Consider the following 25,474-nt stretch of genomic DNA (forward strand, 5'->3'; position numbering starts at 1 on the left):
GGTCCACGCGGCCTCGGGCGGAGGGTGGACGCAGCTCGCCCGGCCCGGGCCCCCGGGAGGGGCGTCCGCAGGGACGCGCGGCACGTTCCCAAGCCCATCGGAAGGGTCTGCGGCGCTCACGGTGGAAGGAGACCGTGTGCCCCCTGCGGCCGGCTCTACTTCGCCGCGCGCCGCCCGCTCCCCACCCGCGCAGCCGCGCCGATGGTCTAGCCCGCTCCGGCCGCAGCCCACGTGGGCCGGCGGGAGAGCGAGCGCCGGCGGGCAGAGCGGCGCCGAGGGGCGGCCAGCGGGGTCCGGCTGGGCGGGCGGACGGCGAAGGCCTGGCCACAGGTAAAGGGGGAGCGCTCCCTGCCCGGGGGGCTCCCGGTTCGGCCCACCACCACCCTCCTCCTCCTCGGCTCTAGGCCGCGCCCCTGAACGGCGTGGCTCCGTAGGCCCTCGCGGCCCCGCTGAGGGTCAGCGATGTTGTTTTTTCCCCTTGGCGGGTGAGAAGGGCGCGCCGCGACGCTGGTGTGTTTAGCGCGCTTTGCCCGGGCGGTGGGGGCGTGGGGGAAACGCGGAAGGAGGTCTAGATGGTGAGGGGGACTTCCTCCGGAAGTTGGTTTTGGGGGAACCTAAAACCGGACCTGGTAGAATGGCCGGGGCGGGGAGGGGTTGGGAGGTCAGGCCGTGTTCCCGAGGCCCCTGATTCCCAAACCGTCCTCCTCCCCATCTTTCAGTCTCCCGATCTAAGCCTCCCAGAGGTCGAAATCTTGCACCCTCGGCGAATGTATTTAAGCGCCAATGAAACTACTAAGGCGTACAGTGGAGAACTAGTCTATATGTGTTAGTGGACTTCAAATTTTACTTAAGGCTTTTGGCTTTTGACGCAGACGCCTTTACCAGATTTTAAGTATTTTGTAAGCAAATGAGTTCACCGTAGTTGCAACCGATTCATTTCTGCCCAGAAAACGTGGGAGCAGTGCGAGACTCTGGGCCTGGGGGATACAGAGTTTGAGACGGTGCATGCAGGGATAAAGACAGACAGAGCCCTGCTGTCGTGAACTAACAATAATCGATTGTTAGAAGTATACACGGCGATGAAATGATGATGTAGCAAAGACAGTGCGCTGGTCAAGAAAAACAGAAGGATAAACATTATTTGTTTGTGTAAAGACCGTTTAATGAATATGGATAGAATGCAAAAGTTGATCTTTCTGATGTGGGGAGAGTTTTGTTTTGGGGGGTTTTTTTGAAGGATAATTGCTTTACAGAATTTTGTTTTTTTCTTTCAAACCTCAACATGAATCAGCCGTAAGTATACATACATTTCCTCCCTCCTGAACCTCCCTCCTGTCTCCCGCCCCATCCCACCCCTCCAGGTTGATACAGAGCCCCTGTTTGAGTTTCCTGAGCCATACAGCAAATTCCCTGTTGGCTATCTATTTTACAAATGGTAATGTAAGTTGCCATGTTGCTCTTTCCATACATCTCACCCTCTCCTCCCTTCTTTTGGGTAGAGCTTTGACTTGAGCCTGGCTCTAGAGACTTTGAAGTGAATCGGGGATTTCAGAAGTTTGATGGAGGACAGAATGCTTGGACAAACTGAGAAGTCAGAACATTTTAGAGCTGAAGAATCGTCTTATTGTACCCATAAGCTTTTAAAAACTTGTCTTTTAAAGAATGGTTATTGAATCCCCCATCAGGGGCCAGTCGTGCTGAACCACCCTGAGAAACTTTTATCCTCAAGTAGCAGAATTGTGGTCTTCTGGCTTCCAACTGAATGCCCTTATGAGACTGCTGTACAGGGAATGAATGTTGTAGCTCTGAGGAAAAACACGGCAGATTTGGAGGCTCATTTCCCACCAGAGTTTAACAAAAATCACTCATAAGGCTGCGTAATTACATTTTTCCTTTCTAAAATCATTTCAGAATGACAGGGAGACGTTTCACTTTTATATATTACTTTCAGGAGACTTCCCTAAACCGCAGATCTCCAAGAAGAGCTTAGACCCTGAAGCATTTATTTGGTCTAATGCCAAACATAAAACAAGCTGAAATTCAGTATGCTGCTGCTGCTAAGCCGCTTCAGTCGTGTCCAACTCTGTGCGACCCCATAGACGGCAGCCCACCAGGCTCCGCCGTCCCTGGGATTCTCCAGGCAAGAACACTGGAGTGGGTTGCCATTTCCTTCTCCAATGCATGAAAGTGAAAAGTGAAAGGGAAGTTGCTCAGTCGTGTCCGACCCTCAGCGACCCCATGGACTGCAGCCTACCAGGCTCCTCCGTCCATGGGATTTTCCAGGCAAGAGTACTGGAGTGAGTTGCCAGTGCCTTCTCCTGAAATTCAGTATGGAGAGAAACAAATCAAAAAGTTGTATGCAACAATTAAGTCCAAACTCATTTATGTTTGGTTGTGTAATCAGTGAATATGATGATTATTATATGGCTAACGTGTTGGGCATTTTCCACATGCTGGACTCTGCTATATTTTAATGGATTGTCTTATTATATAAAAAATGCATCGTTTACCCTTTAATTAAGCTGGCTAAATATAAAAGTTATTTCCTGATTAAAAAATCTCTTTATAAACAACCACTTTTTCAGTCAAAATATACATATATCCATTTCTGGTTGCTTGTAATACATTTCTGTCTGTAATACATTTTGCTTATTAGTTTTGAACCCCACCCCACCCGTCCATTTTGAAAGTCTTTTTCTTTGTTCCTGCAGTCAAACAGAATTTGGTTTTGTTCAGTTCTCTTTTGAGGAGCAGCTTTACCTGTGAAATAATCAATAGTGTTCAAACCTGAGAATAAAGCAAGAAATGACCTTCTACAATGATAATATTTTGATGATTCATTTAAGACTAAGTAGAATTCTTCTTGTTTTTGTGACTAATGTACATACATAAAATGCATCTGAATAATTCAGTGTTATTTTGATCAGCAATCTGCTTCTCAAATGTCCTTCAAATCAAATTTCAAGAGCACTTAACTGCATCGCCTTGTTTTCTTTAATTATTAACAGATTCAGCTGTAATTTTAATATTTACAGATGTTTGTTTTAAATGTTTTTCTCATGCCACTGATTTTGCTTTCTGTTTTTAAATTGTAAAGCATATCTTTATCTTTCCAGTTCAGAAGTTCCTGTCTTTTGGTTTGTAACTGAAACTGCCTTGTTTTTTGCTTTTCCCATGCTTAAAAACATCTGACCGCTTTAGTCATCTAAAGTAATAAACACCTTTTAAGCAGCAAAAGTAATTTCCAGTTTTATCTTTTTGTGGTTTGAATACTGTTTTAAACGTTTAAGTGAAATAAGTTTCTCTTTTTTGATGGTTATGTATTTCTTTTATAGGCAACTTTAAGAAAAATGGCCCTGTCAGCCCAACAGATACCCAGATGGCTCAACTCAGTTAAGTTGAGCAGCTTCATGACTGCTCTCCAACTCAGAAAAGGTTTTCAGAGACCAGGAAAAACATTGTTGTGTGGCGTTTTTGCTCAGCCCCATGCGTCCTCTGAGGATTGCTTTCTCCAGTGGGGTTTTAGGACTTACAGGACTTCCTCCATGTGGAATAGTTCCCAGTCTGCCAACTCAAGTAGGCGAGAGATTAATTGTGCCCAAAGCACTTTGCTTCCTTCCGTGAATGAGCCGCCACAGAAGACACAAAAGATGCCCGGCCTTGATTCTGAGCTGTCCCTAGAAGGTACTTTTTCAACTTTCAGAAAACTCCCCTTTGCCTCACCCTGGTAGTTTGAACAAGCTACCTGTTTATATTTCGTTAGCCAATTTCAAGTCATACTTGGTGTCAGGAAAGAAAAGGAACAATCCACTTCTATTCATTTGCTTCTGTTACGTAATAATCTGCTTGCTTTTATTAGGCCTCTGACTTACTAAGAAAAAAGTTTTTAGATTAATATGTTTAAGATAGTTTTATAGCTATGCCAATAGCACTTGCTTTTTATGTTCTTTATTTAGATATTTTTAAAAGGTTTATTAGGATCTAATTTACCCTATTCTATACACCTAATTAGGGTATAATTTTACTCAAGTAAAAGTCATCCTTTGTGAGTATACAGTTTTATGAATCTTGACATCATGCTTTCAGTTCTGTAGCAGCCACCACAGTCAACAAATAGAACAAAAAGAACAACTAGAACACCCCAAAAAGCTCCCTCGGGTAAATTTTTTAAGTCACTCTTCTCCTGCCTGTGCTTCCCATTCTAGGAATATTCCTATGCAAGGAATACTTCACTACAGATGAGATAGTGTTAGGTTAAGTAGATGATAAACACAAGTGAGCTGGGCGGTGAGGGCCGTGAGGGGAGACTGGCTGTGAGAAACGAGAAAGGGTAGAGATTAGAGACAGAAAAGTAGAACATAAAGTCAAGGCTCTGATTCCTCAGCCTCAGGCGGGTTACAGTTCCCAGGGTCTTTTACAGTGTGTTGGACTTGGATGCCTGCGTGCTAAGTCACTTCAGCATGACCAGCTCTTGGCGACCCTATGGGCTGTAGCCCACCAGGCTCCTCTGTCCATAGGATTCTCCAGGCAAGAATACTGGAGTGGGCTGCCATGCCCTCCTCCAGGAGATCTTCCCAACCCAGGGATCAAACCTGTGTCTCTTGTGTCTTCTGCATTGGCATGCGGGTTCTTTACCTCTAGGGCCATAACAAAACCTCAGACTCAAGGCTGTACTAGAGAGGGTCACTTTGTGGCAAATGATTGGGGGTGATGAAAACAGAATCATAGAAATCCTCTTAAAGATATATTTGAGAATAATTTGGAGGAGAAAAGATCAGATCAAAATGACATTTCAGGATATGATGACTTTAATCCATACAGTGCAGGCTGGTAGAGTATGTTGTACTTTTGCCCGAGTTAACAAGCTATGGTAGTAGACTCAGTCTTTCTCAGAATGTACTATAGGTCATTAAGCATTCATACCTGTTGACAAGTGAAGGAAAGGAAAGGAATTTTGTACAGGACTTCACCAACGAATTTCTTACTTTGGAGGAATAGTAGTGGTTATCTAAATAGTCTTAAGCTTATCTCTTAGAAGGTAGAAAATATATGGAATTTTTAGATGTTTAACTCAGAAACGATGCCAAGATTTAAAAAGAAGCAAACTAGGCAAGAGACTGCCTTTGTAGAAAGAACATGTAAGTATACAGATAAGAAAGCTAACTTGCTTCTTTCCTACATCCTGGCCGCAAAGGACTGGATGATGTGCCTCCATTGTCCCCGTTGCAGCCGATTTCTGACGAGGAGGCTGTTCAGATTATCGCAGGCCCTCCATTGCCCCCGTCTTCAGTCACACTTCGAGACTATGTGGATCATTCCGAGACTCTGAGGAAGTTAGTGCTTCTAGGTAAGTCTAAGTAACCCACACATTTTTTTTGTTTTGCCTTACTTTTAAAATTAGCATTTCTATCTTTATCAAAGTACATGTACATGCCTAAAAGTCAAATAGTGTGAAAAGGCGTCCAGTGAAAAACTGTACTCCCAGCTTCATGCCTCCTGACCTGTATCCTGGACTCTCTGCTTTTACAGCTCTTTCTATTGGTATTTAATCTCTAAATGCCCATGTAATCGCTTGTAGTGCTGTTGCTTGTTTCATCAGTTTTAGATATCAGTTAATCTCTTGCACACATGTACTTTTCCCCTTCATTCTCTTCAATTCTCCCAATAGGCTATATTAACAATTTTGGAAATAAATCATTAGTCACTGATCCCATTATAATTCTAAATATTGCTCACTGCTCTCTAGGAAGTGTGCTATGATTATTTTTCTTCTTGTACAACCTTTCATTTTCTTGGAGTTAGTAATTACTTTGTTTTTTGTTTGATTCCCTTCTTTGAATTCTTTAGTTTTCTTTGAACTTTCGCACACCTTCCAGTGGCCGCTCAGGACAGTTTTTCCTAACCCTCTCAGATGATTTTCCTTCCATTTTCCTACTGCCCTGACCTTTCTCTGGAGCCCACTGTTCTGCTTTGGATGGCATCTCTAGGAGTGCTCTTGGACTACTAGTAAGGATTAAAGGCAGCCAAGAGCTCTCCCTGCAAACTTTGATGAGTCCTCTTTTATTTTTCAATCTAGCACCTTATTGCAACTTTCTGCTTTTCCTGTTATCTCTGCATCTGGTGTTTCTCTTATTCTACATTCCCAGATAATGAACTGAGGGATTGAGAGGAACAGGATAGGCAGGATTATCACAGTCCCATCTGTTTCTCTCATGTCTTGGTTACTGCCTTAGTTTTCCAGAAAAAGGAGCTACCTAACTTGATAGTCCTCCTTTGAGCAGTTTTCCCTGGTACTCTAATATTAGTGCTCTTTCTAAAATGCGGATCTGGCTGTGTCAGTGACCTACTTGAAATCCTTCTGAGCTCTTCCTGGTCTGGCCCTTGCTCACCCCTTCAGCTCCACTTGCCCACCACTCCCCTCCTTTTTGTTTGGCCAGGTCTGACAACTGGAGAACTTAACTCAAGTTCAAGTGACTTCCCAAATGTCTTCTCTGACCCTTCAGACAGAGTGACTCTCCTCTAGGCGTCCCCCCCCGCTTACCTCAGTCTGGACACTAAGAACACCTTTATAATTGTTTACACATCTGTCCCTGTAGAAGTTACTCGGATGTATAGGGAATGGCTTTTGTTCTCAAGAAGCTTCAGGTCTTCAGAAGCATCTAAATAATAATGGAAATCCAAAAACGAAAGGTACAGTGATAAATTCCACATAAAAGATACAAATAAAGTCTTCTGTGGGTTCAAAGGAGAGAGAAAGATGACATCTGCAAGCAGGGAAGCCCAGGACGTCCTCGGCCTTGGGAGAGGTCCCACGGGAAGGGCATGTGGCCCCTACCTTTGAGTAATCTTCAGTATACTTAGAGTTTTGAAATATGTTTCAGCCATTCCTTCATCTGTATGCTGATCCTTCAACAGCACGTCCTGGCAGTAACTTAAATGACAGTGCCCTAGAAGGATCCACGATCCCATTGTTACATAGTATTTTTTTTTTTTTTTAATTGAAGTGGGTTGCCATTTCCTTTTCCAGGGCATCTTCCCGACTCAGGGATCCAACCCATGTCTCCTGCCTTGGCAGACAGATTCTTTACCACTGAGCCACCCAGGAAGCCCCAGTCGTGTTTTTGAGGACCCAAGTGTCCTGGTTCTTCCTCTGCATCTCAGATCTGTTTCCCGCCTTTCTCTGCTTGTTCTGTATCCCAGGAGGCTCACCTCTGTGCTCAGACTCCTTCGTCAGCTGGCTTCTGAGCAGCTTTAGTCGTGGGAGGCACATGCAAGAGGAGGGGGACGGCAGGTGGGAGCATTTTTTCTCTGTCCCTTCCCTATCTTGGGTCATGTAACTGCCTTGCTCCATGGCAACAGCTCCTACTGAGAGCAGCCCTTGCCTAATAGCTTGCAGCTCCCTCTGGGTTCACAGGAGACTCCCGCCTCCCTGTCTCTCTAGCACTAAGGATGCCCTTGTTTATTCCCGTAACTCTGCTCACATCACTGTACAGAGTCCCTTCATTAAAGTTTTTTCATTTGAACATGCTCGGGCAACCTCTGTTGCCTGCCAGACGCTGGCTGATACACAGAGTGTGTGTAACCAAACTGAACTGATGGGTCAAAGCCAACTTAGGGCTGTGGTCACCTAGAAGTTAGCATCATGTATTATTCATTCTTTATATCCGCAGAAGTTGCCTGGTCCATAAGAGGCATCAGTGACTATTTTTTTTCAAGTTAATGAAATCGTTGAGTCAGCCCACGTGATTTGTGCTGACAGCGGTGTGCCCTCCTGGTGAGACTCTGCCCTCCTTTTGCTGTTAAGAAGCAGCTTTTGAGGAATTTGGTTTCAGCACAGTCAGGGCCTGACAGCTCATGCTGAGCGAGGCACTGGAGCACACGTCAGCTGCAATACTGAGTTAAACTGAAGTCCAGACCCTTGATGTGATTTTTAAAGCGTACCTTCCCACATTTATCACAAATTTTTGGAACTGTGTTTAAATAAGATAGTTTAGTGGTAAATAAATAAGATAGTTTCTATCTTATTTATCCACCCACCCAGTAATTTAAAATCTTTTTCTGTTAGTACAATTTTTAAAATTATACTATAGAAAAATTACATCTAGTTATTAAAACTGCAGCTATTAAGGAGAAAAAACCTAACCTCCTCTCCATCTCCAGTCTCACTTTATGAAGGTAACCACCATCACCAGTTTGTTGAGTAGCTTCTTCATCGTTTTCTAAGCAAATGCATATATTACAGAAAGCCGTGCAGTAGGTCTCATGTCCTCATGTAGTCAAACTTACTATTATTTTTTTTTAAGTCTGTGTTTTCTTCTAATAATTTTAGAGTTAGTATATATTTAGAGTCTTAATCTATCTGAAATTAATTTTTGTATCAGCTATAGAAGGAATTAATAATTATTTTTCAAATATATAGCTAGATGTCATATTGTGTTTTAATGAACAGTCCATCTTTTCCCCCACTGATTTTAAATGTTATTATTTGAACACTCGATTTTTAGTTCATCTTGGATCTGTTTTTAGTCTTCATTCTGCGTGTATGTGTGTTTGTGTAATCTATTTTTCTGTTAATTATCATCATATCAATGCCTGTTTAATGTCAAGAAGTTTGGGTTTAGAATGACATTTGGATCTAATACATGGAATTATAGACACCATTTTTAAAAGTGCTTTTATTTCATTGCATTTATATTTAAGACTGTAAAGTTACATCTAGAAAACAGTTTGAGAGCTACTTTTTAACCTGAAGAAATATTTTTAAGAATATAAAGTTTAAAAAAGAAAAAGAATATCTAAATAAAATTATACCTTATTATCTCATGTTTACGATAAGGAATGCTGCTAAGTTTCTTCAGTCGTGTCCAACTCTGTGCGACCCCATAGACAGCAGCCCACCAGGCTCCCCTGTCCTTGGGATTCTCCAGGCAAGAACACTGGAGTGGGTTGCCATTTCCTTCTCCAACGATAAGGAATAGGCCTTTCTTATTCATGTTTGATTTTTTTTTAATCAGATAAAAAGGAAAATCAGAGAATAAAATACTCAGTTTTAATGAGAATTTTGAATCAAAAGTTACTTTGATTCCCTGCTTAATTGAGGTGGACATCTAATTATATCCATAACCAAAGTCCAATAACTTGCTTTCTCCCTCTTCTGACTTCCTCTCCTGTCCCTTGTCTCATTTGCTTAGACTACCTCAGATTCTGAGACCTTGTGAAGGTGGAAGGTTGTGTACTTTCTGCTTCGCTGTTACTTGAGAACTGTATATTTCATGAGCTGTTTGATGAGCTCCTTCGAGGCTCTTGTCTTTATGCTAAAGACAATATGAATAAAAAAATATGAGTAAAGTGAGTAAGACATAGGGTTTGCTTTTGTTCCTCCTGTGGAGGGATTAATAAACCAATTTTTAAAATAATGCTTATAACTAAAATGATAAACTTCAAAGAAAGTAGCAGTTCATGGGGCTTGTTAGCCTGCAGAATGATCAGTGAAGCAGTTACCATGGAGATCAGTAAGGGCTCATAAGCACCCTGCAAATAGTATCCAAGAACCTTTAGATGTCGATGATGATGGATAGAAATTTAGCCCCAAATGCACTGTTTTCCTTTATACATGACTTTGAAAGAAATACTAGCTTTTAATGTATTTTTATTTCTGCAACCAAATTAGAAGTTTCTGTTGGCCTGACTCAGGTCTCCTTTGGGCAGGTCGTTTACCTTCATCAGTAATTTCTGTGTTTCTATACATGACGTTTAATGACTCAGCCACACAGGTATCTTCACACAGGGTTTGTCATTTATTCCAGGAGTGGATTTATCCAAGATAGAAAAACATCCCGATGCAGCCAACCTCCTCCTGCGACTGGATTTTGAAAAAGACATTAAGCAAATGCTCCTGTTTCTTAAAGATTTGGGCATAGAGGATACCCAACTGGGACCATTCCTGACAAAAAACTACGCTATTTTCTCTGAAGACCTTGAAAATCTGAAGACCAGGTAGGGCTGTTAGACTGATTTTCACATAACTCAAGAAGGGGCTGTGAAGAAATAACATGCGTAAGTTATTTTTTTAAGTCTCAGCAGCATAAGGATCTGCTGACATAATGAATGTGAATGTGACTTTCTGTTACGGACCTTCTTTGATCAGAATTAAGTATCTAGGGACTTCTGTGTGCTCCCAATGCAAGGGACCCGGATTCAACCCCTGGTCAGGGAGCTGGACCCCAAGTGATGCAACTAAAGATCCCGAATGCTGCAGTGAAGGTCAGAGATCCCATGTGCCTCAATTAAGACCTGGCGCAGCCAAATAAATAAATACTTAAAAAAAAATTAAGTATCCAAATTACTTCTTTTGTTCAGCTACCCATTATTATTTTTATGCTTTCAATTTTTTGCTAAGCCACTACTTTGCTGTTTCTCTCTGGAAACTGGGATAAGTTTTTTTTTAATCCATTAACAAATGGCTGAATTATCTGAGAGCACACTTAAGATGTGAAAGCCTCATCTCTTCTATTGTTCTTTCTGGCCAATGTTGGATGGTAGATATTTAACCTTCTTTTGGCAAATACTGTATAATTTGCTTAGTTGCTTCTGTCAGTTGGCTATTTTGGTTTTTCCTTTTTTTTTTTTTTAATAGCGCTCTTATAAATATCTGTGTACTTCACTCAATATTCAAGGAATTTATTGAATTTGTGAGAATTGATACAGTCAGGTACTATTGACCGGTGAGGTGAGAATCCTGCTGGGCATTGGCAACGTCACAGAGAGTAAGACAGAGTCTGGGTCTTTTAAGTTCATATCTTGGATTTTTCATCACTCCGACCTCATCAGGTTTTCCCAGACTCACTGCGTGAGAGCACTGTTCACTAAGCTGCCCAAATTGGAAATACTGGTATTAACTTGGACTTCTCGTCTTTTATCATCCACATCTAAGAAATAACCAAGGTCTGTTGGTTCTGTTTGTATCGCTCTCAAATCTTAATCTTCCCTTTGAATACTTGACCTCGTGTCCCCGTTATCTCACATGAAGAATGCCACAACCTTCTCCTAACTAATCTGCCTCTCATCTTCTCACCCAGACCGTTCTCACACCGGTTTCAGAGAGCTCCATAGTTCCTTGAAGGTCTCTGAGTTAGGAAAAAACAGAACAACAACAAAGAAACATATTTCTTACATAATTATTCTTTAATAATTTGAGCCCTTACTATATAAGCAAGGCATTTAGAGATGTCCTCTCTCCCTTCATGTGACTTAGAGTCTGTGTAACGCAGACAGGCTGTTACAGTTCAGAAGTCAGAAGGAATGGAAATGTTTCTCAGGGACTCAGTCTGACGGGGCCAGCTCTGCTCCTGACTGTCTGGAACACTCCTCCCCTCCCCGTGTAAAAACCAGCTTGCCCTTTCGCTCAGGATGTAGTCCAAGGAAGAGTACATCCCAAGAGGTGGAGATCACTGGGAACCATTTCAGAGGCTGCCCAATGCACCTTTATTATTTATATCCTTGGGAGAGGCAGAGAGAGGTTAAATAATCTGCCCTAGATGCTCCAGCCAGTCCAAGTGGCAAAGCTGAGATTCAGATCCACTTAGTCTAACTACAGAGTCCTCGCTACTGTACTGTACTGCCTCCCTACTTTTAATTCTATGAAAGAAGCATACATTTAAAAGGAGGTTGAGTTAACTTGCTCAAGATCATACATACACACATGAGAATAACAAAGATTATTTTCATATACAGAGTATAGTCTAATTATACAGTTCCTAAACCTGGCTGTCAAACTGGAACATTTTTTAAAGAATTACTTGGAATTTTTTAATAGGTTATTTACCACATAAATTACCACTTAAAGGCGATCCAATGAAAAGTAAGCTTCTCCTAGAAGAGGCAAAGGTATAATCTTTTTTTGAACTTAGCTTCTGGCTCTGGTATGTACAGATTTATTTTCTAGAATTTCTGTGATTGCACTGACTACATACATTTGTTTGCTTTTCAATGAAGAGAATTTGAAACATACTAAAGAGTTGGTTGATTGTTTTTAAGAATTTTCAAATGAATGGTGTGCATTTAAGTTAGTAGAATTTTTTTTTTTTTTTTTTGGCTGGGCCTTGTATCTTAATTTTTTATTGGAAAAGTTATCCCAGTAGATAACAGTTTCAATAATGTTTTTTAATCAGATGTTGGTCTCTCCTGTGACCAAAAAAAGAAAAAAATTGTAATTGTCCTTTCCAGCCTACTTATTTCTATTCCTCATCAGCCTTGCAAGACCTGTCTAGATAGGCAGGTACTATTATCAGGGTTTTTGTTCAATTAGCTAAGAATATTTTATCATACACCAGCATGTATGTGTGTCTGTATGCACTCATATACAAGAGCGCACACACACACAGATGGTAGCATTTATACAACTATGCTGCACCTCAGATTCTTAACTCTATTTCAGAGATAGTTTTTTATTGGCTCTTCCTATTCTTTTAACCCTTTTTCGGTTCATGCTACAGATCTGTCTAGTCCCGTTTTGGTAAACACAGTGGTTATTTTCTAGTCTTTACTGTCACAGAGAAGCTGCAGCGACTCCCCTTTTATAGAAATCATTTCACACATATCGGTATATATCTGTAGAACTGCTAGGTCAAAGGGTATATGCATTTATAATTTTAATAGACAGATTGCCCTTCATGTAGGCTTTCCCGTTTACACTCCCACCAACAGTGTACATGTGTGCCAGCTTCCTTATTATCCTCATAATATAGTGTCATTGAGCTTTATAATTTCAGTTCATTGTATTGATAAAAACATTACCTTGTAGTTTTGGGAATGATGTTTAGACCATCAGATGTTTGAAGGATCTTTTCATATGTTGAATGTCTGTTTACATTTCCTTTTCTATAAATTATATGTGTCCTTTACCATTTTTAATTGGGCCTTTTTCTTTTTTTTTGGTAAGCATTTTTTAATGCATTAACAAAATTAGTTCTTTATGACATGTTGTAAATATTTTTCCCAAACTGTCACTTGTCTGACTTGGTTGGTGAATTTTTTTTTTTTTGCTTTGCATTTAAAGTTTTGTGTAGTTTTATCAATTTTTTTCCTCTCATCTCCTCTAAGGGACTGGTTTAAAGGAATAATAGTCATTTAGTGTAAAATATAAGTTCTGATACATGGTATAAAAATATCATAGTCATTAGGGTTAGGCATGCCTGGGTTCAAATTTCAGCTCTGTCATTAATTAGCTAGCAGCCTAAAACAAGTTATTTAACTTCTCTTATTCTGTGTTTCTTCAAATGCACTGTGGGAAGTTTATCTGGCTTACAGGGGTTTGTTTGTTTTTCTGATGAGAATCTAACAAAATAATGTCCTAGAATATTTGAGGCATTTAAACTGGTTTTCACTATGTTTATAGATTTTAAAAATCAATAATGTTACTTTATAGTCGTACTTTCTGGACTTTACTGCCTTATTTTGGTTCCCAGAAACAGCAGGAAATTTCTCAGTTGTTAACAAATTACATACTAAAGACTATAGTGAAAATTATTTATGGAAATACATTCTAAGAATTCTCTGGCAGTTTAGGACTCCGTGCTTCCACTGCTTAGCTCCCTTCAGGGAACTAAGACCCTAACGACCCTAACGCCATGAGACAATGAGACAGCCAAAAAAAAAAAATTCCTCTTTCCAGTCTTAGCCACATGCTTGATGATTTTTCTTTGTAAAAAGAGTTCTAAATCTCTTCTTAATTTCTGTTTTCTATTCTTAGCAAAAAAAATTCTAAAACAGAAGCTATCTCTCTTTTTTTTTTTAACCAACCAGTAAAACAAGTCAGATTAACTGAAAAGCGAATCTGTTTTTTAGTGGATTTCAGAAATATTTTCTGTTTCAAATTATAAATGGAAAAGCTGGATGGGTACTTGTTTTGTTTTAATGTGTGCGTGCTTGCTCACTTATGTCCGACTCTTTGCAACCCCATGGACCATAGTCCGCCAGACTCCTCTGTCCATGAAATTCTCCAGGCAAGAATACTGAACTGGGTTGCCATTTCCTTCTCTGGAGGGTCTTTCTGACCCAGGGATTGAACCCGCATTTCTAACACCTCCTGCATTGGCAGGAAGATTTTTTTTACCAGTGTGCCACCTGGAAAGCCATTTAGTTTAACCATATTTGAGTCATTATTATAGAATGTTTTTGCTTAAACTTTTTTTTTGGTTTGTGAATGCTTTAAAAACAGTTGTTACTTTCGAAGGTAGCAAGACGCTAGTAAATATTTACGATATGTGCATGTATTTTGTTTCTCTAGGGTGGCTTATCTACAGTCAAAAAATTTCAGTAAGGCGGATATTGCACAGATGGTCAGAAATGCACCATTCCTTCTGAGTTTTTCAGTGGAGAGATTGGATAACAGACTGGGATTTTTTCAGAAAGAACTTAAACTTAGTGTGAAGAAGGTAAAAGAGAACTGAAGAATTGTATGTTTCCATGTCAGCTACATTTAGTAACTGTTAAAGCTCATGTTTCTAACTGATGCCTGGCCCCTATGAATTCTATCAATGCCTGGTATTTTCTGTACAAGAATGGATTACCTTACTAGGTTAATGATATTGCTATATCATCTTATGATAATTCCATCAAGTTTCTTCCTTAACTATTATTTTGAGCGTTTGTTTTTTTCCTCAAACAGTAATAAGTGTTTGTATTTCTGGGCTCCTTAGCATTTCTTTCCTGGGTCATATCTTAAATTTTACTTTTACATCTTAGTTATGCCTTATTTTTTCCAAACTAGTTGAATGTGCATGTATATTAATAATAGGTTATTTTCTAACTGTAGACTAGAGATCTGGTAATTCGTCTCCCAAGGCTACTAACTGGAAGTCTGGAGCCCGTGAAGGAAAACATGAAGGTAGGACAATAACAAGGTTTGGAGAAACCTGCTTCTGAAGTGTGTGAGTCCTCTGAAGGGAATGGGTTTTGCTCTCATCATCTTAAAGAAAACCAGACTGTAAAAGAAGCTATTTCTAAGAAGGTGGACCTAGGAAATAGTATGATAAATATACTGCAGGCGGTTTATTTTAGTTTATAATTTTTTCACATATTGAGCAGGTGTTACATGAGTAAGTTGCATTGCAGACACTGGTACCGTAGTCCTAGAAGAGCAGGTTAGGCATCTGGGTGGGACCTGGAAGCCACTTCCTTTGCCCAGGATGAGGGTCTGTGTTGTTGTCCCCTGGGTGGGAGGCGAGCGGCGGCATCTGGAGCTTCTTTGCAGAGGGTAGTGCCCGCACGTGGCTGTGCCAGGACCCAGCTCTAGTTCCATCAGAGAACACACCAGACACTCTACTGCTGTGTAGAACCAGGGGCAGCTGACTTGTTAGTGTCCCACAGCGGTCATGGGATTTGAAATTATTATATAAGGCCTATTTGCTGAGGTGCCTAAAGTGTTCAGTACTCAGCTGTTGAAGAAATTTGTATTGAGCTTCTGCCCATGTTCTTTTTCGGGGAGACAGTCCCTGCCGTTGTGGAGTTCACAGTCCAGTGGAGGGGGGTCGCCTGCAAAGTGATGAGAGCAATGGATGGTGGGGAAGCGTAGGATACTCTGAACGCACACAAAGGACCTATCCCACATTGGAGTATTTTTTTATTTTTTTGAATCATCTCTGGAATTTTGACATGTAACATTTCCAGATGACATGATTAGGAGTGTGCTTGGGAGCAGAGGCTCAGAAAGCACTTTGATAATCTTCCTGCCAGTCTATGTGGTGTAGGGTCCATACAGATAACCTGACCAGGCCTCCGGTGGGCACTGTTCCTCTGTCTTGTAATTATGATAGCTGCTTTGGTGAGCTTCATGATGGTCATCAGGGCTGTGAGTAGCTCCTCTTCAAGAGAGAGGTTTAAAATTCAGGTTACCCCAGAAGCAAGTAGTCATGAACCGTTACGGGCGTTGGCATAGCCATCTCCAGATTTTAATGTCCTTTAATTTTGAAAGAATTAATGTGTCTTCTGGCATGTTACCAAAATAACTATTTGTGTTGGTGATTCATGGGCTTCTCTGGTAGCTCAGTGGTAAAGAATCCACCTGCCAATGCAAGAGACACAAGTTTGATCTCTGGGTCGGGAAGATCTCCAGTATTCTTGCCTGGGAAATCGTATGGACAGAGAAGCCTGGAGGGCTACAGTCCACGGGGTCTGTAAAGAGTTGAACTCAACTTAGGGACGGAACAAAAACAAACAATGACTTTTGTGCTTCATCACAACTCTACTTTCTTTTAGGTTTTTCAGCTTGAACTAGGTTTTCAGCAGAATGAAATTCAACACATGATCACCAAGATCCCGAAGATGCTGACTGCAAATAAAAGGAAACTTACCGAGACTTTCGACTATGTGCACAACGTGATGCGCGTGCCCCACCACGTCATCGTCAGGTTCCCGCAGGTGAGGCGCTCACAGCTCTGCCCTGAAGAGCTGCCGCCACCCCTCGTCCAGAACTTGCACAAGCACACCATGCTCTCGGCTTGAGAAAAGCCGCCCATGCTGTTTGTGAAGGAATCAGACCAAACACAGTTGAGTTCTGAGAGCTGTATTAAGGCCATATTTTTTTTTTAATTTATTTTAATTGGAGGCTAATTACTTTACAATATTGTAGTGGTTTTTGCCATACATTGACATGAATCAGCCACGGGTGTAAATGTGTTCCCCATCCTGAACCTCCCTCCCACCTCCCTCCCCATCCCATCCCTCAGGCACATCCCAGTGCACCAGCCCTGAGCACCCTGTCTCATGCATCGAACCTGGACTGGCGACCTATTGCACATATGGTAATACACATGTTTCAGTGCTATTCTCTCAAATCATCCCACCCTTGCCTTCTCCCACAGAGTCCAAAAGTCTGTTCTTTACATCTGTGTCTCTTTTGCTGTCTTGCATATAGGGTCATCATTACCATCTTTCTAAATGCCATATATATGCATTAATATACTGTATTGGTGTTTTTCTTTCTGACTTACTTCTTTCTGTATAATAGGCTGCAGTTTCATCCACCTCATTAGAACTTATTCGAATGCATTCTTTTTAATAGCTGAATAATATTCAATTGTGTATATATACCACAGCTTTCTTATCCATTCGTCTGCCGATGAGCATCTAGGTTGCTTCTATGTCCAAGCTATTGTAAACAGTGCTGTGATGAACATTGGGGTACACGTGTCTCAATTGTGATTTCCTCGATGTGTATGCCCAGCAGTGGGATTGCTGGGTCGTATAAGGCCATATTTCTTTTTGCCCATCTTTGTATCAAGACCAGAATCTAGTAAATGTAATAACGGGATTACTTGTGAGAGAGAAGGGCACCCATATACATCTCTGGAGGAAAAATAAGCGATGAATCTGTTTCTCTGTGGTTTGCACCTAGTCTTCATTCGGCCTGTTGGAATCTAACGTGTTCTCTCCTGTGCGCTTCTCTATTCACATGGAAATAGATCACTTCCCTTAAAGATTTTTTTCCATTCTAAATGTATTCACAGTCTGCCTAAATCCATTAGTTAACAAGCCATGTTGTAATGATCTCCTATCAAAGCATGTAGTTCTTAGCTCCAGTTAGTCATCATGCCAACACCATAATTATGTTTTCTAAGCTGATCAGACTTTCCTGTTCTTTAGCTGGTGAGTGACATTATCTGCTTGTTCAGAAGAATGTTTCTTTGAAAGCAGGTCTTGTCTGATTTATACACTGCTAAATTCCCTGCACCTGGAATTAGAAGGGACCAATTAGTAGGTACTGGATAGATATCTGTTGAACAAATGAATGAATCTAATGAAAGTCATCCTTCTTTCCTATTTGGCATGTGAACAGACACTCAGTGAGTATTCATTGGATAAATGAAAGATTGAATTGCATTAAAGTGATTCCTCCATTTGCTACATGTGTTCTCAATGAAAAGGTGGGAAATGAAACATGACTTTAATACAACTCTCAGAACTAGCCTGCATTAGGTACAGTTTCCTCACAAACAACATTTATTTACCTATCATATTTCACTGTGAATGGGCCCTTAATAGAGAATTTTTGTTTCATCAAATGCATGAGTATTCATTATAAAAAGTGTTAGAAGCCTGCAGGGGTGCAAATTTGGCTTTATGGAACCATCATAATGTAAGTAATCTTCAACTAAAAAGCAATAACAGTTTTCCACTTGGTTGATAAATAATTCTGTGACAGTAGAACATGATAAGAGAATGTGATTTGAGGATGTAAAAATCAGTCATGGTCTGTATTCTCATGGAACTTGTAATCTAGTGTGGAAGACAGGTTTTTAGAATGTAAATTGCTTTACATTATGTTAGAGTCTTAGCTAGATACCATATACAGCTATTGATTTAATTCAGGAGAGGCAGGAAGATCTTAGAAATAATAACAGCTATTGATTGCTTATTTACTATGTGCCAGCTCTGTCTCTACTGCTTTACTTGTATGTATTCATTTAATCTTCACAGCAGCCCATATGAGGTAGGTAGTATTATTGTCCCTACTTCCCGAATGAAGAAATTAAGCATACGGAGATTCAGTAGCTTGTCCAGGGTTACCCAGGTAACAGGGGCCAGAGCTTGGATTAGAACCCTGGCAGTCAGTTTGAAAACCCGTGCTCTCACCTGAGATCTGCTGCTCTAAGGAGTGACATTTGAGTTGTCAGTAGAATGAGTTGGGTTTAACAATGGACAGAAACCTTGCAAGTAGAGAAAAATATTAGCTTGACTAGATACATCAAAATCTGTTGTTTAAAAACAAAGATTTTTTTTTAGGTACCCCAGATCCTAGCTTCTGAGAAGCCCGGTTATAGATGTGTGGCTTTCACATTGGGAGGATTCTCAGACTCCTACATAGGATTTTTTTTTTTTTTTCCTTTAAAAAAAAAGCTTCATTAATGGAAACATAGGCTGACTGACAGCCAGTACTATGAGGGAACTGATGTAGACTTAAAATTTTTGGCTGGTGCTTTAAAAACTTAGTGGTAGGAAACAGTTTTCTCATGCAAATGACAGTGCTGGTTGGTACATAATTTTATGATTAATTGAAAATGGAGAAGCACTTCTAACTTTAAAACTACGGTTAATATAGTCATTTCAGAGCAGTGACCATGGAAGGTAAAAGGTAACAAAAGCAGTGAGAGTAATAACAAGGAAGAAATAACTTTTAGGAACTAAGCTTATCCCTTGTTTCTCCTCTTTCCTTATGGGTTTCTGTGAAGGCAGAGCTGAAGTCCATGTTGGGGCAGAAGGGGATCGAGAGAGAGAAAAAAACTTCAGCAGTGACTTTTGAACTTGAAAGAGCCTACAAATCTAAATCGATCATAATGAATTCACTTTGAACCACCGGGAAACTAATATAGTTATCTAGTCATAAGCTGTATAATTGCCTCAAAGCGTTACTGTATTTAGGAAATGAATAATAGTTTGGGAGCTTCAGAGTCATGTGTGGTCTTGTCTGTATGTTGTGTAAGCTGAGAGTGACTGCAAGAGTCATATTTAAGAAACATCTAAATGCTTCTTGTGTCTATTGAGCAATAATAACACGATAATCAGAATGCAGTTGCCACAGTGAAGGCAGAGTAGCGCATAATTTGTTTCTGCAGAGAGAGAAAAAGATGTTCCAAAAGCAAGCCAATCTCATGTTGAGTTAGCACACTGTACTTTTTTTGGCCACTGTTCTCAAAGTTCTTTAGTTTTCAACACTCATTTTTCACGATGTCCTTGCCAAGTGATCTACTATTATTTCGTTTCCACTTGAATATAAACAGACTCTTGGAGTTTATGTGCTATGTGGAGTGTCCCCAGTGCATCTGAAATACAGTCACGGGAAGGACCTGAGGCCTAGTAGGAAATGTAGTTCACTGGGCCTTGCCAGGGAGCCTCACAGATGTCTCTTTAGCTCAGGGCTCCATTCAGGTCTGGCCAGATCTTGCAATTCTCCCATCTTCCTTGCAGCTGGCTTTACAGATTTAGCCTGCTTCTAACTCTTTTTAAAACTACTGTATTTACCCCATTCCTCAGGAGTTTTAACTCCAAAGCAGTTAAGTTACTCCCCTGAAGTCCAGGTTCATTTCATTTTAATACCAGAGGGAGCAACAGGAATTTAAAAGGAAAGAAAGGGAAATAGGGAAGCTTCCCAGATTGTGAAATCTTACCCAATTTTTCATGCCATAAAGCACCATCTCTTTCTTTGGTTCTTCAGCTTGGCAAGCATCAGAATCACTTGGAGGACTTGTGGGCCCCACTCTCAAAGTTTCTGATTTAGTAGATTTGGGGTGGGACCTTCGGGTTTGCTTTTTAAACAGCTCCTCTAGTCTCTCCAAATAAGTCTGGTCTTTGCCTACAGTGCAGCGCTTTATTATTTTAGAATTGTTCTGAATATTAGTTTTGAGTTCCTAATTTTTAATCATAATTTCTTAGTAGAAGCCAAAGTGTTTAAACCCTCTAGCATTTACCGTATTTGTTGAACATGTGGTTAATTCTTTATATTTGTTCATCTATTAAACTGTTTAGCCAGATAAACATTTTAATAGTTCATATTTTAGTATGCAGTGTTTTTTTTTAACTCTTTTTTCTTTTCTAGGTATTTAATACAAGGTTGTTTAAAGTCAAAGAAAGACATTTGTTTCTTGCCTATTTAGGAAGAGCACAGTATGACCCGACAGAACCTAACTACATCTCTTTAGACAAATTGGTATCTGTGCCTGATGGAATATTTTGTGAAGGGATGGCCAAGGCATCAATACAAGACTTCGAGAAATTCTTAAAAACTCTTTAGTTTTTGATGAATGTTAAAATGTAATAATGTAAAGTGAATGTATATATGAATAAATATATTTTTAAATAAATGCTTCAGACCTCTTATAAATTTGGGGACACTTCTGATAGATGCTTCTTCCAAGTTTCTGGTGACTTAACTCACATTTGACTCAACCATTTCCTTCCTTCTTGGGAAAGAGAACTAAAATGCAAGCTTAGAGAAAGGGAGGCTGTTTACCAGGCTGGTGTGCTGTCCTGGTGAAGGCGGGAACAGTGGAGGATTTTCCTTCTTGTTTTCAAGGTCTTTTAAAATCATTTCATCACAAGACAGCTCTATTTTCTTTGACCTGTTAGGAGTTCAGAGCATGCCATATTATCCATCTAGTATCTACTAGTCTCTTAGATTTTGCTACAGAACAGATTCGATTTTGGTTTATCTGCACCGTTACGTTCCTGAGCAAAGAAAGATATTGAAAGTTGCCCACAGTTGGCTACTGAGAATCTGGAAAGAAAAAGGGATAGGAAAGTCATCTCAAGGACAGCAATGAGATGTAGTACAAGGCCACATAACAAACCTTTGTCTTGTGGCCGGGGTATAAAGATTTAGCATGAAATGATGCTTTTTTTTCCTGTTTCCCATCTAGACATGTGATCCTGGGCACAGGATCTGATTATTTGTGAGATGAGGCATCATGGCTTCAGGTATCTGCCTTAGGATCACGAGACTGTTGACGCTGGTGCCCCCAGGAAGCCACACTGGTATTTGCGCTCCCATTGTAGTCCGCTCCCACACTGACTCAGGCAGCGCGTTCTGGTCTCTCTGGTTCATGGAACATGTGTACATCTGTGCTTGTCCACGTGGAACCCTGAGCCAGGATGGAAAAAGTCTGATGATTCTAGTGGAGAAATGAGGTGGAATAAGATCCCTGACCACACCTCAGTTGTCCCAGCTCTAACCCCTGAGCACCACAGAAGGGAGTGAAGAGGCCATCTTGGGTATTGCAATCTCAGCAAGGTCCACATGGAGCAGAACTAGGAGCACCGGTGTTTTAAAACAACTAACTTTAGGGATAGTTAGTTGTGCATTGGGGTTCTATGTGCTGGATGTCCTGAAACTGAGAAACTAAACTAACTCGTAACTGGTTGGGGTCTTCCTATTAATGTATTTTACTCATTCCCTCAACAGAGTAGAATACAGTGGTGAGTGTGGCATAGATACATGTCTTCATGGAGTTCTCTAACAGATGAGCTCAATAAACGGAACACAGGGACTTCTGTGGTGGTACAGTGGATGAGTCTGCCTGCTAAAGCTAATGCAGCGGACACAGGTTCAATCCCTGGTCTGGGAAGAGATATGCGGTGGAGCAATTAAGCCCATGCGCCACAACTACTAAGCCCACTGTCCAGCCCAGGAGCTGTAGAACCTGTGCTCTGTAACAAAAGAAGCCCACACAATGAGAAGCCCATGCTCTCCATAACTAGAGCATTGCTGCCCACTTGTAGAAATGAAGACCCAGTGCAACCAACAATAAATTACTAAAAAAAAAAAAAAAATAGGGAACGTGGAAGAAGGTTCAGCCAGGAGGCATAGCATGGAACCAAACTGCTTGGTCTTTCTAAGGCTCAGAACTTCATTTTGCCTTAGTTAACTACCGACTCAGAACAGGCTAGCTATGTTACTGTAATGAACAACCCTAAAACCGCATATGATTTAGAATGTGGACGTTTTTAATCAGAGACGTTTTTAATCTCACACATGTCCAACTTGGGGCCAGATAGTTTCTGTTCCACATTATCTGAGTGACGGAGGTTGGTGGAGTTTCAACCATGTCTGGAATGTAACCCATCTATGGAAGGGGAAAGGAATGTGAAAAATTGCTGTTAAAAATTTCTCACATTTTTCTTTGTCAAAGCATCACATAGGCATGCCTATCTTTAGGCATGGAGAAGTGCAATCCTGCCATATGCCAGAAGGAAAATAAAAAATGATTTTTTAATCAATTCTAATGGCTATCAGCAAATGTCCAGGCTCTCTAGGCTTAATACCTATTGTTCAGTCACTAAGTCATGTCCAACTTGGCAACCCCATGGACTGCAGTGCACCAGGCTCCTCTGTCCTCCAGTGTCTCCCAGAGTTCGCTCAAATTCATGTCCATTGAGTTGCTGATGCTATCTAACCAGAGTTGGACGCTATCTAAGCAGAGTCCTCTGTTGCCCCCTTTTCCTTTTGCCTTCAATCTTTCCCAGCATCAGAGCCTTTTCCACTGAGTCCGCTCTTCCCATCAGGTGGTCAAAGTATTGGGGCTTCAGCTTCAGCAACAATCCTTCCAATGAATATTCAAGATTGATTTCCTTTAGGATTTGATCTCCTTGCTGTCCAAGGGACTCTCGAGTCTTCTCCAGCACCACAGTTTGAAAGCATCAGTTTTTCAGCGCTCAGTGTTCTTTATGGTCCAGCTCTTGTTATCCGCACGACTACTGGAAAACCCAAAACTTTGACTATATGGACTTTTATCAGCAAAGGGATGCTTTTAAATATGCTGTCTAGATTTGTCATAACTTTGCTGACAAGGAGCAGACATCTTTTAATTTCATGGCTGCAGTCACCATCCACAGTGATTTTGAAGCCCAAGAAAATAAAATCTGCCACTGCTTCCACTTTTTCCTCTTCTATTTGCCATGAAGTAATGGGACCAGATGCCATGATCTTAGTTTTCTGAATGTTGAGTTTTAAGCCAACTTTTTCACACTCCTCTTTGACCCCCATCAAGAGATTCTTTAGTTCCTCTTCACTTTCTGTCATTATAGTATCATCTGCGTATCTCAGGTTGTTGACATTTCTCCAGGAAATCTTGATTCCAGCTTGTGATTCATCCTAATACCTTTAGGGGCTGGATTTTGTGACAGTCCTGGGTATAACCCCTTGAAAAGGTTTTCCTTCTCCTGTCACCTTCACCCTGGAACCAGCAAACAAACTTGAAGTGTAGGGAAGAAGGGAGAACAATTTAATGAGTTCTTGTAAGGCAATTTGCCAGCTTACAAATGTATTGCATTTCTTCCTATCTTCCAACTTCACTTTGGCTAATGTAGTCTGGGAGCAGGCATTCATTACCTTTTTAGTACGGCATATAGTGCTGAGTAATACAAGAAATTGTGGTGTCACAGAGGAAAAAAAAAAGGTAGAAGCCAACAAGATTTTAGATCTGGATTGTGACTAAGACCATTAAACCTTTCAAATTTACAATTAGATGGCATTCTATACTGCCCCAAATCTCAGCTTAGGACATAAGAAAACAAGCGGTTTCTGGTGGGTAGTTGCTATGAACCGAATTGTGTCCTCCCACCACCACTCCCCCTGCCCAAACTGCAAAACTTTGGGAGATAATGTATGTTTAGACGAAGCTATAAACATGGGACCTTCATGATGGTATCAGTGTCCTTGTAAGGGATACAAAAGAGCTTGCTCTCTCTGCCATGTGAGGGCACAGTAAGAAGGGCACCCTATACAAGCCCCTGGAAAAGAGCTCTCAACTGAAACTGACCATGCTGGCACCTTGCTCTTCTGCTTCTAACTGGAGAGAACTGTGAGAAAGTAAATTTGTTTTTTTAAGCTACCCAGTCTATGGTATTTTGTTACCATAGACTGAGCGGCCCAAGACAGTAGTGGTGCAGAAGTTCATCAGCAACTCCGTAAGCATCAAACATCGTAACCAAACCCGACTGTTTTGTCTCTAGGGTATTTTGTTGTTTTTTAAATACTTTTAAATCTCTTTAATACACCTGGAGTTTATTTTGATAAAAGGTGTAAAGAGATGGTCTGACTTGTCTGTCCCCTAGGCCTGCCTCACCCACAAATTAACCAATTATTCTGTTCTGCAACCTTTAGTAAAATTCTTACCTCAACAATTTGTGATCCTGCTGTCTCTAGTTTTTTACACTTTAGACTTAAGTTGGACTAAAACCTTTAAAATGTACTTTTACCTTAAAATTGCATTAAAATTCTGCTGCAGTTCAAATTTAGTATTAAATTGTTCTTCTCAACAAAACTATCACTGAAATGGCTTGATGTACAACTTCAGCTGGAGAAACTGAAGGTGGGAGAGGGTTAGTTTCCCCTGGATCAGTGGTGTAGCATATGGCCCTAGAATCAAGGAGTGCCAAAGTTGTATCTTTGGGGCTTCCCTGGTGGCTTAGTGGTAGAGAATCTGGCTGCCAATGCAGGAGACACAGGTTCGATCCCTGGGTCAAGAAAATCCTGTGGCAAAGGAAATGGCAACCCATTCCAGTATTCTTGCCTGGGAACTTCCAGGCAGAGAGGAGCCTGACTGGGCTTTAGCCCATGGGGTTGCAAAAGAGTCAGTCAGGATTTAGCAAATGAACAACAACATTTTATCTAGAGTCAGATTCTGTAAGGTGAATCTGGATTCCTCCTAGTTTAAGTGCCCTTGGACAATTTATGCAACATTTCAGAGTTTCAGTTTCCTCTTCTCTAAAATGGGTACAATCACAGTATTTATCTTACAGGTTTCCAACGAAATGAAACTAAGTCCATAAAACTTTTAGCGTGTTGCTTGACACAAAGGGCGCAGTTATTATTGCCCAACCTCTCAGAGCTCGTCAGTAACAGAAGCCAAGCTAAAGATCTGGTGGTCTAATTCCTTGCCTGCGTGAGTGCTAAGTTGCTTCAGTCTTGTCCGACTCTTTG

The 25,474-nt window shown here is 40.8% G+C and overlaps 1 protein-coding gene across 1 annotated transcript; it reads left to right on the forward strand.

Moving 5' to 3' along the window:
• The first annotated feature begins 231 nt into the window (after window positions 1-231).
• Window positions 232-20,858, forward strand: MTERF3 (mitochondrial transcription termination factor 3). Its single transcript, XM_027561495.1, has 8 exons — window positions 232-330; window positions 3,336-3,684; window positions 5,195-5,347; window positions 9,807-9,996; window positions 14,288-14,435; window positions 14,816-14,887; window positions 16,258-16,419; window positions 20,594-20,858. Exons 2-8 carry the CDS (start codon window positions 3,351-3,353, stop codon window positions 20,786-20,788), a joined length of 1,254 nt encoding a protein of 417 aa, XP_027417296.1. The 5' UTR covers window positions 232-330; window positions 3,336-3,350; the 3' UTR covers window positions 20,789-20,858.
• The last annotated feature ends 4,616 nt before the right edge of the window (window positions 20,859-25,474 follow it).

Source organism: Bos indicus x Bos taurus, chromosome 14 (assembly GCF_003369695.1).
Source record: "Bos indicus x Bos taurus breed Angus x Brahman F1 hybrid chromosome 14, Bos_hybrid_MaternalHap_v2.0, whole genome shotgun sequence".
Classification (NCBI taxonomy): Eukaryota; Metazoa; Chordata; class Mammalia; order Artiodactyla; family Bovidae; genus Bos; species Bos indicus x Bos taurus.